The 16,443-nt window shown below is 47.0% G+C and overlaps 1 protein-coding gene across 1 annotated transcript; it reads left to right on the top strand.

Moving 5' to 3' along the window:
• Window positions 1–5,895: 5,895 nt before the first annotated feature.
• On the top strand, window positions 5,896–15,447 carry LOC309537607 (E3 ubiquitin-protein ligase TRIM7-like; the record flags this gene model as incomplete). The annotated part of the gene is made up of 8 exons (XM_082232503.1): window positions 5,896–5,901; window positions 6,073–6,168; window positions 7,160–7,390; window positions 8,419–8,441; window positions 9,718–9,836; window positions 10,239–10,271; window positions 11,956–11,985; window positions 14,710–15,447. The coding sequence occupies 8 exons, from the start codon at window positions 5,896–5,898 to the stop codon at window positions 15,225–15,227; spliced, it is 1,056 nt and encodes a 351-aa protein (XP_082088629.1). The 3' UTR covers window positions 15,228–15,447.
• Window positions 15,448–16,443: the final 996 nt, after the last annotated feature.

The raw sequence follows: 16,443 nt of genomic DNA, 5'->3' as shown, positions 1-16,443 counted from the left end.
AGCTGCGTCCTCCTCTCTCTTCCTGGATGCAAGTATCTCGGCATTCAGTCGTGTCACTGCTTCTCTGAGATCCGCTATCTGCTGTTCGGCCGTCATATTGTCTGCCGTTCGTGAGCTCGCTAGTAGGCACCCGCCTTCTCTCCTCTCCGCGAGGCTGTAGATGCCCACAACGTGAGACGGAGCTTACTGTCAGAGCTGCTTCCCGATCCTAGCTCACAGAGGATCACGCTAGCCAGCGTTCACTTTATAAAAGTCTTTATTGAGTTACAGTTTCCATTCTCAAGCTGCCGCGTGCAGCTCTACGTCTTATGAGTTAGACCGGCGAAGCTCCGTCTGAGTCTCCGCCCCCTGTACACCAGCTTAATACCCTAGCCTTACTCCACCTTTTCCGCCTGACCGTTCTTCTCTGGGTCCCTCTGCCCCCCGTGGTCTCTTTCTTCCTGGACTCTTCTGACGCTGACCCCCCGGACCCTTCTGTCTCCTTGCGTCGGGCTTTAGGACCTGGCTCCCTTTCCGGGCTGCTTACTGCGCCACCTTCCTGTGCATTTGAACTTGGCACGCGTGCCCAACCTTCCACTTTCCGCTTGACCGTTTCTTCGCTCCCCGATGGAGGTGTGGCCACTCCTGACTCATGCCCTCCCCCCTGCTGCGAGCTGCCAGAGCTCGATACCTGGCGCCCTTCCTCTCCACTGCGCTCTGTTGGTGACGCTGGCCCCGATTTCCAACTGCTGCCCTCTGAGCCCCCTCTGGACCCTTCTTCCTGGGGTGTCCCCCTAGGCTCCCCCCTTGCTCTGGCCACTGGCGCTCCTTTCTGTGAATCTTCTGATTCACTGGAAAGACTCGGAGATCTCGGGTCGTCGTCATCACTCATCTTTTCTTCGGCCTCCTCCCCCTCGCTCTGTTTCCTCCCTTGCCCTCGCCTCTGCTCCTGAACCCCTGACATCACACATCATGTCCAGGGGCAGAGCCTGCACCACAAAAAACTCGGATCCACACCTGCCTGGCCACGCCCTGGCCCAAAAACGTGGTTCCGAAGCACGGATCCTCATGAATCCTCATGATTTTTGCACTAGATCAGCCCAAAGTCACCATCAGATCAAACATCATGGCCATGGGCACAGCATCCACCACAAAAATCACAGATCCACGACTTCCTGACCATACCGTGGCCCAAAAACGTGGTTTTGAAGCACGGATCCTCATGGATCCTCACGCTTTTTGCATTGGGCCACCCCAAACTCACCGTCAAATCACACATCATTCCCAGGGGCACAGCCTGCACCACAAAAAACTCGGATCCACGGCTTCCTGGCCACTCCAAGGCCCAAAAACGTGGTTTTGAAGCATGGATCCTCATGGATCCTCACGCTTTTTGCACTAGATCAGCCCAAACTCACCATCAAATCACACATCATTCCCAGGGGCACAGTCTGCACCACAGAAAACTCGGATCCACAGCTTCCTGGTCACTCCATGGCCCAAAAATGTGGTTTTGAAGCACGGATCCTCATGGATCCTCAGGCTTTTTGCATTGGGCCAATCCAAACTCACTGTCAAATCACACATCATGTCCAGGGGCAGAGCCTGCACCACAAAAAACTCGGATCCACACCTGCCTGGCCACGCCCTGGCCCAAAAACGTGGTTCCGAAGCACGGATCCTCATGAATCCTCATGATTTTTGCACTAGATCAGCCCAAAGTCACCATCAGATCAAACATCATGGCCATGGGCACAGCATCCACCACAAAAATCACAGATCCACGACTTCCTGACCATACCGTGGCCCAAAAACGTGGTTTTGAAGCACGGATCCTCATGGATCCTCACGCTTTTTGCATTGGGCCACCCCAAACTCACCGTCAAATCACACATCATTCCCAGGGGCACAGCCTGCACCACAAAAAACTCGGATCCACGGCTTCCTGGCCACTCCAAGGCCCAAAAACGTGGTTTTGAAGCATGGATCCTCATGGATCCTCACGCTTTTTGCACTAGATCAGCCCAAACTCACCATCAAATCACACATCATTCCCAGGGGCACAGTCTGCACCACAGAAAACTCGGATCCACAGCTTCCTGGTCACTCCATGGCCCAAAAATGTGGTTTTGAAGCACGGATCCTCATGGATCCTCAGGCTTTTTGCATTGGGCCAATCCAAACTCACTGTCAAATCACACATCATGTCCAGGGGCATAGCTTACACCACAAAAAACTCAGATCCACGGCTTCCTGGCCACTCCATGGCCCAAAAACGTGGTTTTGAAGCATGGATTCCCATGGATCTTCATGATTTTTGCACAAGATCAGCCCAAAGTCATCATCAGATCAAACTTCATGGCCAGGGGCACAGCATCCACCACAAAAATCACGGATGCACGGCTTCCTGGCCATACTGTGGCCCAAAAACGTGGTTCCGAACCACAGATCCGTGATTTTTGTGGTGGATGCTGTGCCCATGGCCATGATGTTTGATCTTATGGTGACTTAGGGTTGATCTAGTGCAAAAATCATGAGGATTCATGAGGATCCGTGCTTCGGAACCACGTTTTTGGGCTAGGGCGTGGCCAGGCAGGCGTGGATCTGAGTTTTTTGTGGTGTAGGCTGTGCCCCTGGCTATGATGTGTGATTTGACGGTGAGTTTGGTTTGGTCCAATGCAAAAAGTGTGAGGATCCATGAGGATCTGTTCCCTGAAAAACAGCGTTTTTGGGCCATGGTATGGCCAGGAAGCCATGGATCCCTGATTTCTGTGGTGGATGTTGTGCCCCTGGACATGATGTGTAATTTGAAAGTGAGTTTGGGCTGATCTAGTGCAAAAATCATGAGGATTCATGAGGATCCGTGTTTTTTAACCATGTTTTTGCGCCATTGCGGCACCACGAAACAGTGGATGCGTGATTTATTTGGTTCCTCCTACAGACTAAGATGTGGTCTACAGTAGCATGGTGTTTTTATTTTGTTTCAATATAAAAATCATATGAATTCATGAGGATCCGTGCCTCGGATCCATGTTTTTATGGTGCTGCAGCGCGGCAAAGTGTTGGATCTACGTTTTTTATAGTCCAGTTTGTAGGCGTGCCTTCTAGGTGTGATTTGACACTGCATTTGTTGGAATTATTTTTTTTTAAGTGGAGGATCCATGAGGATCCATGTAGATCCGCCTTTTATGCAGACCCGCTTTCCAGGAATACTAGGTAGGAGATCCCTGGATCTTAGAATCATAGAATCATAGAGTTGGAAGAGACCACAAGGGCCATCGAGTCCAACCCCCTACCAAGCAGGAAGTTATTTTCTCTGCAGTAGCCAGACCCCAAGTGTGCTTGGACCACCAGGGGAGATTTAAGTACTGCAGCTTCTTCCATTTCTGGGCCAAAGAAGTTCTTGAGGGGGAGAAATAGCTGTGGATTCTTCTTGGGAGGTTTGCTTTTGAATTCTCAGGTCCAAAGTAGGCATGGCATGAATTGGTCGTTGTTTATTGCCTTGGAAGCAGCCCAGGGGAAGCCTGAGGGCTCCTGGGGTGGCTGGAGGGGGGAGCTGAAGTCTTTCTCTCTGCCAGGGGGACAAGGGGATCTTGAAATACTCACAGCAGTTTCAAAGATTTGAACTGGGACCTTGGCAGGGAGAGAAAGGGTTAACCACATCCACATCCTCCAGAAAGGTTGCTTTGTACTATTAAGAACAGTACAAATGTAAACTGCACATAGACAACTAAGTACATGTCTCCTTTGGCTAGCAGGATGCTTCCTTAATGCTCTGCAAAACAAACCATATTGTCAGAATAGCACTGTTTAATGTCTGGATAAGGTATAAAGACTTTTTGGAGAATAAAACTCCAAGGTGGCTATCACCTATGGAGGCTAAAGCCTTGAAAAAACTTAACATGGAAGACAAATGGCCAAAATACTGGGAAATTCTAGAACAGGAGGGTGACAAACTGAAATTGCAGAGTTATGACAAGCTTAAGGAGAAGGTGCGGGACTGGCTACATTACTTTCAAATAAGAGAAGTTTATAACTTGGATAAAAAAATTGGTTTCCAGGTGGAAAAATCAAAGTTGGAAACAGAACTGTTAGAACCCAATGTAAAGGTACTTTCGAGAATGTATAATCTGCTGTTGAAATGGAATACTGAGGAAGAAACAGTAAAATCTGCAATGATAAAATGGGCACAAGATATAGGATATAATATTATGTTTGCTGACTGGGAGAAGTTGTGGACCACCGGGATTAAATTCACGGCATGTAATGCCCTAAGAGAGAATATTATGAAAATGATGTATAGGTGGTACATGACCCCAGTCAAGCTTGCAAAAATATATCATTTGCCCGATAACAAATGTTGGAAATGTAAAGAGATTGAAGGTACATTCTTTCACCTTTGGTGGACGTGCCCAAGGATCAAGGTCTTCTGGGAAATGATATATAATGAACTGAAAAAGGTATTCAAATATACTTTCCCGAAGAAACCAGAAGCCTTCCTCCTGGGCATAGTGGACCAATGGCCTACATGGAGATGGCGGAAATGGCTGGCAGAATCCGAGACCAGGGAGAGGAGACAGTGGAGGAAGACTGGAAGAAATTTAAAACTTATTTGCAGAAATATTGTAAAATTTATGAATGTTAAGGACATTGAAATGAATTGCAGGGGCTCTAGCAACAAAGTAAAATGTAAGATTGGACTAACAACAGATAAATTAATACGCTATGAATTTGCTGAATTAATTTTTTAAAAAAGGGATATAAGAACGGGAGATGTGAGGAAGTCCGGAAAATAAGCTAATTGAAGATGAGAAATTAAGAAAGAGGGAATTTTTGTTTTTTGTTATTATATGTGTTTTTATCTCTTTTTTCTTTTTCTTTTGATGTGTTTAATGTTTGTATTTTTGTATTGTATTTTTTGTGATTTTGTATTTTCTTTGTCTTTTATTGTGGAAACTTAATAAAATACTTAATGCTCTGCAAAACAGAGCGCAGCAAGGGATCAGCTGGGGGGGGGAATGGCCAGGAATTGACCAGACGGTGCAGAATCCCCCCCAAAAAAAACAAATCTTGGAAGCAGAGAGTGGAGTGGAAGCACCTACTGGTGGGGAGCATGCTTATTGGGGGGGGGCTGTGCAATGAGGTTTCGGGGGGGGGGAGCTGAGGATCTCCTCCCATCCCAAATGGCAAAGGACTCAGTGATTCAGAGTAGCAACTGCAAGGGCAAGGGATATATATATATATATAATGCCTTTTAATTTTAATCCCTTTTAAAAATATCACTTGTTCCACTACAGTGGTGCAAAAATGCTCCTGTGCCATGCAGTGCTACTAATGCCACGAAATAGTAATAATAGTGGGGAAAAGCTGGTCCCTTTGAATTGTCAGGATGACCAGACAGCAATCTTCTGACCGAAGGAGGTACTTGGGTGGATTCTGGCCGCAGCAAGAACTTCTTTGGCCCAGAAATGGAAGAAGCTGCAGCACTTAAATCTCTTCTGGTTGCACAAGCACACTTGGGGTCTGGCTACTGCAGAGAAAATAACTGACAAATAGCAGAAAACCTGAATTGCCATCTGACCCGAAAGAGGGGTTTGGAATGGGTGAAGTTTTGAGAAGCTCTGCTCTATCCCTGCATCTCTCGCCTCTTGGGCTGACCTCACTATCTCTTTGACGCTAGACTGGTACATCCCAGGTTGGATCCTGCCTTAGCCCTTCCTTCTCCTCCTCCTCCTCCTCTTCCCACTTCTCCCTGAGACCTCAAGGTGAGAAGTCAGGCTGGGACTCCCAAGGAAAGGAGAGGAGGCTGAGAGATCACTCCACAAGGGAGGGTGTTTGAGAAAAGGTGAGGGGCTGCCAGCTCTGCAGGCAAGAGGGGACCTAACTGGGATCCTGAGCCCCACAGGGGTGCTGCAGATGAAGGTAGTTGATCCATGGAGCCGTGGACCCAAGAAGGCTGAAAACCTCTGTACTTTTATTTCCTCCAGGAAACAACTTTGCTATTCTAGCAAGGCCACTGGGCACAAGAAGCCATTGTGATTTTCATCTCTCTGTGTGTCTCAATCGAAGCTGAGTTTTCCCTTTTCTCTTTAGGGAGAGATCTGTCGCCGCCTGGAGATTCTGAGGAGAGAGAGAGAGGAAATTCTGGCCCATCAAGCAGATCTGGACAAGGAAAGCAAAGACCTCCTGGTAAGTGTCTCTGTTGTTACCAGACAGGGAACAAGCACTTGAGACCTCCAGGTATAGGGCAGTGTATAAATTCAATAAAGAAGAAGAAGAAGAAGAAGAAGAAGAAGAGGAGGAGGAGGAGGAGGAGTGTCAGGACTGAGGAGGGATGGAGAAATCTGCCTGTTTCAGCTTTTCCTCATTTCTCCTTTTTCCACATCAGCCTGTTATGAATCAGATGTTAGGCTGGCTATCTCCTTGTATAAATATTTTGATCTTTACTTTACCCTCATAAATACATTTTTTGTGAATATTTCCTGGCTGGGTCAAGCTTGAAAATATCAGAATTTTAAAGCTCCGTTTTGGTCTCCATATTTTTTCAGCAAGAGCAAATTAGGCAAGTTCACCTTTGAATGCAGCTAAATGGAGTTTATTTCCCCTTGTCATTTATTATGTGAATAGCAGTCAAGGAGAAGCCTGAGGACTTGTGAGCTGAAAGGGTGGAAGCAATTCAATCCAAATCCTGATTTACCATAAATTCTACTAAAGAATTGTCTTTCTAAATGTGGGCTCTTGTTCATTTTAAGTAAACTCAGGTCATTTTGAACCTTTAAAGAAAACAGGGGAGCTATGGGGATGAACTCTGCACTTTGTTCTCCTCTGTTTCTGTTCCTTCCTACACCCCAGTCTAAACTGAGGGGTGTTTTATGTCCCTGGATGTTCTCTGAACAACTGTGAACTCTGGTTATGCCATGCCCCAAAACATGCAGGGAAAATCCATGGCTAAGAAAAAAGAGCTCCTTCCTTTAGGCTGTATCCGTCTGCAAAATAGAAGTCAACAGAAACAGCAGTGGAGAGGGCCTCCCCTCAAAATAAAGGTTTACTTCTTTAGCCACTGGAGGTTTCATGTCTATAGAAATATCAGAAGCGTCCTCCCTGTGGAATTCTCATAATTTTCTTTCTGCTGTTTTGAGGCTAAGGACCAAACACACTCAGACCTCCTCTTTTCTTGCAGAAATTAACAGAGACGGAGAGGCTGAAGGCCGTGGAGAAGTTCAGAGAACTGCGCCAGTTCCTGGAAGAACAAGAAAAAGGTCTGCTGAATCACGTGGAAGAGGTGGAGAAGGAGATTGCAGGGAGAAGGGATGAGCAACTGGCCAGACTCTCCAGGAAACTCTCCTCTCTTGAGAGGATCATCCAGGAGATGGAGGAGAAGAGTCAGCATCCAGCGAGTGAACTCCTGCAGGTAAGAGGGTGGCAGGAACAGCCCAAGGCTCCAGGAAAAGGCTGCCTCCAATCCTTCATGTGTCTCTTTCATGTATACAAGAAGTGCAGGGGTTCAGATGATGGAGCCTCTAGTCAGGTTTGTAATGGACAGGAAGACCCAAGAGCCCTGGGTCTCTTCTGTGTTCTTGATGGAACAGGAGGTGGTTTTCTGCTCTTTGCTGATGATTTGTCACCGAATGCCTTCCTTCTTGGCAATGCTGCCTTCCTGCCCTGGGCTGGGCTTCAGCGAGGACAGAGGGACTCATCCAGACTGCTGCTTGTCCCACCCCTTTCTTCCAGGAAAACCCGCTGTTTACTGTTGAATTAGAGCAAACCTCAGCCAGGTTTTTTCTGCATTCACGTTTCCTTCAATGTTGAACTAAGGAGCAGGTTTGTTCTGAGGGAAAGCGGCAGGGCAAAGGCAAAACCACTTGGACCCGTGTTTTCTGGGAACAGGAAAAGCAGAAGTGTGGAGGAGCCCAAAGAAACCCGGAGCTGTTTTATTACCCCTTTGGAGGCATTTTATGCTGCAGGTGCTTTTTTATTTCCAGTTGGAAAGTAGAATTTGAAATTTGGGGACTTCTGTGGAAGACAACTTGGGACAGTTCCCTGGTAGGATTATCCTGTAGGCTTACTTAAGTCTGAATGGCACAATGCAAATGGGATTAAAGTTAATTAATTATAATCAAAGAGAAGAGATGGGATGGAATCTTCTCCTGAACCCACAAATATTAAATTTCCCAAAAATGCTGGTGGATTTTCATAAGGATTTAAAAAATAATAATTGTAAACAGATGTGGAAATGTGGAGAACTTGATACTGGAAAAATTAATAATTTCAGATTGGAGAAATAAAAGCTGTGAGAAACCAAAACTTATTGATTCCACCATCCCTGCCCACAACCTTGCCATGTGCCAGGCAGACTGACATTCAAGCGCCAGAGTCTGTGGGGGTCTTCCTAGTGTGGCCTGAGGTGTGCAGTGAATTCCCTTCTCTTTTCCCCTCTAGGATGTGAGAAAGACCTTGCAGAGGTAAGTGGATCTGGCTCATTCCCATTAGCATCACTCCATGATTCCAGGATGCAAGAACCTCAGACATGGCCCTCCAGGGGCTGCAGGGGGGAGACTGGAGGACTCACTCCCTGAGGCTTCTCACAGGTAAAAGCAGGGCCCCCTCTTCTGAACTTGTAGCCCCCCAATTCTCCCTCCAAGGTTCAAGGTCAGCTCCCTCCCCCCTCCCTCCCCACATCACTTCACACAGGGATGGGGCTCTTTTCTTTCTGTTCCACCTTCTGTTCATTGACTTTGGTAATTTCAAACATGTAGAAGAGAAAGTGCCAAAGATCCCTGGGAACAGCTTAGGACGTACCAGTATCTTTCCACGTCCAGCTGGAAGCCCCCCAACTCTGGTAACTCAGCCCCTTTGAGGCACTGAGGGAGGGAAGGTCTGTTGGTCTAGAATGGGTTGCTTCTTTTTCTTGGGGGTGTTTCCAATGTGAGAGGCTGAAGGTGGTCTTGAGTGGGGGGTGAAAGTCAGGTTGTTTGATGCCTCTGGAGGGAGAGTCCCATGGGGCATGGGGTTGCACACTTCCTGTGTGAGAGAGGGGGTGCAGGGAGGGTGGAGGTTGCTCTCCTTGACCGCTTGGCAGCTTATGACATCACTAACTAGCCAGTGTGGTGTAGTGGTTAAGAGCGGTGGACTCGTAATCTGGGGAACTGGGTTCGCGTCTCCACTCCTCCACATGCAGCTGCTGGGTGACCTTGGGCCAGTTACACTTCTCTGAAGTCTCTCAGCCCCACTCACCTCACAGAGTGAGTGTTGTGGGGGAGGAAGGGAAAGGCGAATGTTAGCCGCTTTGAGACTCCTTCGGGTCGTGATAAAGCGGGATATCAAATCCAAACTCTTTTCTTCTTCTTCTTCTTCTTCTTCTTCTTCTTCTTCTTCTTCTTCTTAACATCCTCTGGAGAGGCTCAGGGAGGGAGGGAGGGATTGCAGGCACTCCATTGCAGGGGTTTGGCCCTTACGTCCTGGGACCTTCCCAGAAAGTTGTTATGGGGCAGCAGAGTTTGAAGCCATGGGAGCCCTCCGGTGGTGTCGCTTGGGGTTACATCTTGTCCCTTGTGAAGTTTAGCATCCTTATGAAGCCACTGACCAGGGCTTGGAGGTGGGTGTCAAGAGATGAAGCTGAATCCTGAAAATTACCTGTTGCGAAATGAACTTCAACTTTGTTCATGTTATTGAGATCTCCTGCAATAATCAGGGAGATGGGGCCACAATGGGGCAATTTATTGTTTTTCTTTTCACCAGGTATGAGGAAAGAGAGAGTCCAGAGAACCCACTGCCTTTCCCTCCAGAGCTGAGGAACAGGGTCTTGGAATCCTGTGATCTAAATCACCTTGTGGAGGATACAATGAAACAATGGAAAGGTAATTAAAATTGGCTGCCAGGATTTCACACTCGGAATTCTATTATTTCTTCAGAACTGAACATGCCAGGCTCTTACTGCATGGAATTGAGTAACCCCTGGAAACCTTCCTTCTTGGTGCTCCAGCCTTCATTTCCTGTCTCACAGAACGGCCCATGTATATTGTGATGCTGGATCCTGTAAGGGAAGCCTGAACCAGAGTGTATCTGTTTTCAGTTATACGGAACCTCCTTTTCCTTTTGGTTACCAGTCTACACAATCTGGGGTTGTCCTTTGGGAGGTTCTCCTGCTCTGAATGGAGTCAATTCAAGGATGCCACATTATGAAGTGTTACTTTTGTATGGAGATTTATCTCAGGCGGAAGAGCGTTGCCCTAACACTTTATATCTTTTTGCTTCCTCAGATGCTGTGTTATACAGAAAACAGCTTCAGAAAGGTATATTTCCAGGGGAGGAACAATTTGACAGGAGGAATGGGGACTGATATTTCATGGTGTTAAACCGTCTGTTCTGCAGACTTTGGGACCCCCATCAATGGCGTCACTCTGGGAAACAGTCCTCTAGTGGTGTTTGGGTTCTTTGTCTGTCCCATGAATGAACTGGGAGGGAGGTTGAAGGCTTGGATTGGGGGCAGAGATTGTCCCTGCAAAGAACCTGAACACTAGTCTGAGTTCCATTCCTGCCTATAGACTAGTATCCTGGTTTCACCCTCGATTTCTTTCCTAAAATCTGTATGCTGCTTGTTTGTAGGGAAAATCCTCAGAGCCTTAAGATATCTTACAAAAGCCCTTAAGGAGGATCCTGCAGGGTCAGTCCAATGTCCATCTTGTCGCGTTCTCATGTATAGGGAACCTCGCTTGCATTTTGTTTTCCCTCCACACAATCTGGAGAGGTTCTTTTGCGGCTTCTCTAGATTTGCTTGGATTTCCGCCTCGTGAAGTGTGTTAAAAAGGGCACCCGCAAGCACCCAGTCCCTCCTCCACCTCCTGCCCAGTCTGGTCTCCCAGCAGCAGAGCAAGGCCTGAGCTGCCGCCTCCTCAGTTTCAACCTCATCAGCCATCCCCATCTCCTGAGACTTCCCACTGTTCTTATGAGATCAGCCCCATTCCATGAGAGACGACTTCCCATTGCACGAGACCCTTGGAAGTACAGTGCAAAGCTCTGCTGATTCATCCTCTGCAATTTGGTTTGTCAGCATGCTTGGAAATTCCGCTTTCAAGAGCTTTTTCCCACCAGTTTACTTGGTGCAGATGTTAACCTTCCTCCAGCCCTCCAGTACAGATCCCCATTTCATTTGTGGATTTTGAATAGCTGTATTCTGCCATTTTATAGCATGGTTTACCATTTCTGATTTCCCCATGGAATCATGGAATAGTAGAGTTTGAAAGGACCCCAAGGGTCATCTAGTCCATGGGTAGGGAAACTAAGGCCTGGGGACTGGATCCGGCCCAATCTACTTCTGAATCCCACCTGCGGACTGTCCGGGAATCAGCTTGTTTTTACATAAGTAGAATGTGTCCTTTTATTTAAAATGCATCTCTGGGTTATTTGTGGGGCATAGGATTTTGTTCATTTCCCCCCAAAAATACAGTGGTACCTTGGGGTACAAACGCTTCAGGTTACAGATGCTTCAGGTTACAGACTCCGCTAACCCAGAAATATTACCTCAGGTTAATAACTTTGCTTCAGGATGAGAACAGAAATTGTGCTTCGGTGGCGTGGCAGCAGCGGGAGGCCCCATTAGCTAAAGTGGTGCTTCAGGTTAAGAACAGTTTCAGGTTAAGAACGGACCTCCAGAACGAATTAAGTACTTAACCCGAGGTACCACTGTATAGTCCGCCCCCCCAAGGTCTGAGGGACAGTGGACCGGCCCCCTGCTGAAAAAGTTTGCTGACCCCTGATCTAGTCTAATCCCTTGCAATGCAGGAATCCCAGCTGAACACGTTAGTTGTTTTAATTCCTTTGGCCTACAGTTGTTGTCTTTCAATTACTTGTTTTATGATGTCATCTTTTGCTTGAAATAAGGAAACAACAGATGCTATGTTATGGTGATGTTTTGTAAAAAGATTTTCTTTGAACTATTGCAGTGTAGACCATTAAGCCTTTCTTTTTCTTCCTCAGATGTTCAGTCACTCAGAAGTCTCCAGAGAGGTAAATTTCACATGGAGACCCCAGTTCACGGGGGAGGGGGATACTAGTGTTTCATGGGGGTCAAGAGTCTCTTCTGTATATTGAGAACCATCCACAGCTAGACTCTAGCCCTGCTGTTTGTACAGTGGTGCCCCGCAAGACGAATGCCTCGCAAGACGAAAAACCAGCTAGACAAAAGGGTTTTCCGTTTTTCGATGCGCTTCGCAAGACGAATTTCACTATGGGCTTGCTTTGCAAGGAGTCTTGCGATTTTTTTCCGTCCGCCCCCCCCCCCTTTTTCTAAGCCGCTAATAGCCTTTTAGCCATTAATACCGCTAAGCCACTAATAGGTTTGCTTTGCAAGACAAAAAAAACCGCTAGACGAAGAGACTCGCGGAACGGATTATTTTCGTCTTGCGAGGCACCACTGTACCACAAAGGCAGAGAGGGTGTACTTGAAGGTGTCCACAGAGGGGAGAGAAACTGCCCAGAAGGATCAGGGGGAGGAGGGAAGAGTTTTATTTCTGCCTAGAGAGAGTCGGGTTGCTTTTCCATCATGTGACCTTTTTCAGGCCTAGTTGCCATATGTCCTCTTTTTCCTTTCACATCCTCTATTTTCATGATTAAAATTTTTGCCCGGGCGAATTATTAAAATTTGGCATAATGTCCCAAGTTTGTTGTTTGGTTTTTTGGTTTACATGAACGTACAATTTTTTTTCTAGTGTATTAGACTCAGATCTAAGACACCTTGCTTAGCTAGTCTGCAGCAGAGAATCACAAGAGAGCCGCATCTTAAGCTAGCAAAATCTGTTCGCTTATGGCTGAACTAAAAGGACGCTGCTGAGCTACAAGATCTTGGGGAAGGAGTCCAGGAGGACAAGAGTTAACATCCCCCTGTCCTTAAGAAGAGTCCATATGTACATATTAAACAGTTTAATCAATTGTTCTGTGCATACTTATGTTCACAAAGATGTGAACATGAGCCCAAATACTTTCATGTGGCAAGCAAGGGAGCAATATATAGTAGTATTAGTATTATTTATTATTCTATGATGTCATAGATGATCAGGCAGAGGAGGGAAGAGCTTTCCACCTGCCTAAAGAGAGTCGGGTTGCTTTTCCATCATTGACCTTTTTCAGGCCTGGTTGCCATGTGTCCTCTTTTTCCCAGCCATGTCTTCTATTTTCATGATCAAAATTTCTTAAAATTTGTATCGGGGCAGATTTTTAAAATTTGGCAAAATGTCCCCAAGGTTTTTTGTTCCGTTTTTTGGTTTACAAGAACCCATGAAAAATTTAATATTGCATTAGAGCAGGCATAGGCAACCTCTGCCCTCCAAATGTTTCAGCACTACAATTCCCATAATCCCTGACCACTGGTCCTGTTAGCTGGGGATCATGGGAGTTGTAGTCCCAAAACATCTGGAGGGCCAAGGTTGCCTATGCCTGCATTAGATTCAGATCTAAGGCTAATCTGCAGCAGAGAATCACAACAAAGCTCCATCTTAAGCTAGCGACATACTGTAAAAACCCCTTCTCTTGTGGCTGAACCAAAAGGATGCTGGCTCAGCTACAAGATCTTGGAGAAGGAGTCCGGGAGGGCAAGAGTTAAGATCCCCCTGCCCTTAAGGAGAGTCCACATGCAGATGTTCAACAGGTTAATAAATTGTTCTGTGCACACTTACGTTCAGAAAGATGTGAACATGTGCCCAAATATTTCATGTGGCAAGTGTGGGAGCAATATGTATTCTTATTCTTCTTTTGTTGTTGAAAGTTAAGAACATTGCTACTAGCAATATAGCACAGCTTCTATAGCCTACATATAGTAGGGGTATTTCAAATGAGAATCATCATAGTGATCCATGGTTAAAAGTCGAAGTTGGCCAATGTGTCCTCTTTCTTGCTCTTCAAATTAGGGCAGCCCTACACTTGCCTATCATGACTGTATCAACCCCAAACTGGTAACCTTTTGAGTTATTCCCCGCTTCCCCCAGGGAACTAGTCTTATGGTTTATATATGAAATCCCAAAGAGAAGCATGGAATAAGTAGTCTTTTGTAAAATTGCCCTTCCACCTGCCTCCTCTTCCCTGGTGGCAAGGCCTAAACTTCCAAGATGGTTGGGAGGAAGGAGAGGCCAAGTGGGTGAGAGAGATGGAGAGCAGGAATAAACAGGCTCCCCACTTAACACGATTTTCACTTTTGGGCACGAGGGCCCAGAACATAACTCCCACAAAAGTGAGGGGAAGCCTCTATGTGGTTTTCTGTTGTATTTTTATGCTGTGGACCACCCTCAGACCTATATATGATGGGCAGTATGCAAATGTTGATGATATTATTATTATTATTATTATTATTATTATTATTATTATTATTATTAGAACAGGGGGTCCTCCTCCCCCAGCCCAACCCAGAGGTCCCCAAAGGCCAGTTCCCACAGAGATTGTCAGAGGAAAGCAGCTTCTCTCCTCTCCTGCCTCCTCCAATTCTCCTCTCTTTCCCCTTAGATAACACAGAAGAGCTGAGTAAAAGGTTTCCTGGGTGGTTTTTCCCCTTAGAAAATGCCAGGATTTATTCTGATGAGAGTCTGCAAGGAGGCGTCTCAGTATCCCATGTGATTAAAAAGAAATCCCATTGACCTGAAAGGGAATCTGGGTTTTTGGGGTGTTTCTTGGATTAGGATGTTCATCTCTCTCTCTCTGCTGACTCTGCCTAATCTTCTCTCTCCCTCATCTTCTCCCCAACAGCAAATGTCACTCTGGATCCAGACACAGCCCATCCTGAACTCATGCTGTCCAAGGATCGGAAAGGCCTGAGATTGGGAGACAAACCTCAAGCCCTGCCTTATAATCCTGAGAGATTCATTAAATGGCCTTGTGTGTTGGGACGCGAGGGATTCACAGCAGGCAGACATTTCTGGGAAGTCACTGGGGGAAGTGGGGGAAGATGGACTCTGGGGGTTGCCAGGAAGTCTCTGGAGAGAAAGCGCTGCTTCCCCTTTAGCCCTGAGAGAGGGATCTGGGCTGTGGGTAAGTCGGGAGGGGGGTACGTGGCCTGCCACTCCCCTCGTTACTCTCCTCTGTCCCTGAGTGAGGAGCCCAGGAGGATCCGGGTGACTCTGGACTATGAAGGGGGACGTGTGTCTTTCTCTGACGCCGACTCAGGAGCCGAACTCTACACGTTCTCAGGAGCCTCGTTCTCTGGAGAGACCTTCCTCCCTTTCTTTACTCTGTTGGGAAATGAAACCCCCCTCAGTATCTCCTGAGAAGACTAAATCTGCCTCTCAGGCCCAGCAGGAGTTTCTCTCCAGACCAGAGTGACTGATATAAAAAACATTTACCCACCAGGAGAACCTTGGGCAGTTTTTCAAGGGGAATTTGAGAAGATTCATTTTCCTTCCTTTTCCCATAATTCCCTCTGCAGCTTACTTCTTCTTAAGGAGACAGTCACACTTTTAACAGTCCCAATAAATCATCTTTTCCTCACCTTCAGTCTTGTTTTCCTTTTGAGATGTCTGATTTGGCAGAGCATGAGACTCTTAATCCCAGGGTTGTGGGTTGGAGCCCCACGTTTGGCAAAGGTTTCCTGCGCTGCAGGGGGTGGGACTAGATGACCCTCAGGGCCCCTTTCAACTCTGCGATTCTACGAAACCTCTCCCCACAAGACCTTATGCAGCTGTGAAAATGCATGCATAATTGGATTAATAGAGGACTAAAAAATGAACCCCTTCCCCCACATCAGGCAGGAAAGCTCCTTACTCTGGAGACCTCAGATGGGAAGAAAATCAAAAAGAAATTGAACAGGGCGTCAGCTTCAAATGCCCTCTGCAAATACAGCCTCCCCATCTCCACACGTTGTCAGAAATAAAGCTCATTGCATTGAGTGGGGCTTCTGCCCAGTTATGAGTGTTTAGGGTTGATGCATTAATGTTCTGTATTTACAGGCTGGACTCTGTATATCAGGGGCCTCAAACGGGGTGTCCTCTGGATAATGCTGGACTCCAACTCCCCTCTGACCCATCCAGCATGGCCAGGGGTCAGAGAGGATAGGAGCTGCAGTCCGGCAGCTTCCGGAAGGGGCCCCATGGGCTGGGCTGCCCTATACATTTTGCAGGACACCTTCCCTGTGTTCCTCAGCCTCACCCCAAATGCACAATGCTCATCCTAGGAGGGTCTTTTCAGCACCAGCTGCATCTGATACTAAGAGCTAGAACAACAAATGCCTGTGGAATTGACCTCTCAAAGATCAGGCCGGACTCTCCCTGGCTCCACTATCAGGGCCGCCGACTTCTGACCTGTGCAGCCTGATCTCCTTTTCCTGCATTTCCCACGGGGTGGTGGCAGATGTCAAAATAAAAACACCTTTGCCGCCCCCCACCCGCCTGAGGGCCACCTCCCCTTGCTCCATCCCCTCTATGATGTTGGCGATGTTTGTGTGTCATCATACGTTTCCCTGTGAGTTTCCACTCACCCCATGGAAGG

The sequence above is a fragment of the Podarcis vaucheri genome (genome assembly GCF_965113315.1).
Source record: "Podarcis vaucheri genome assembly, chromosome: 7".
Lineage (NCBI taxonomy): Eukaryota > Metazoa > Chordata > Lepidosauria > Squamata > Lacertidae > Podarcis > Podarcis vaucheri.
This window is presented reverse-complemented; position numbering and strand designations above follow the sequence as displayed.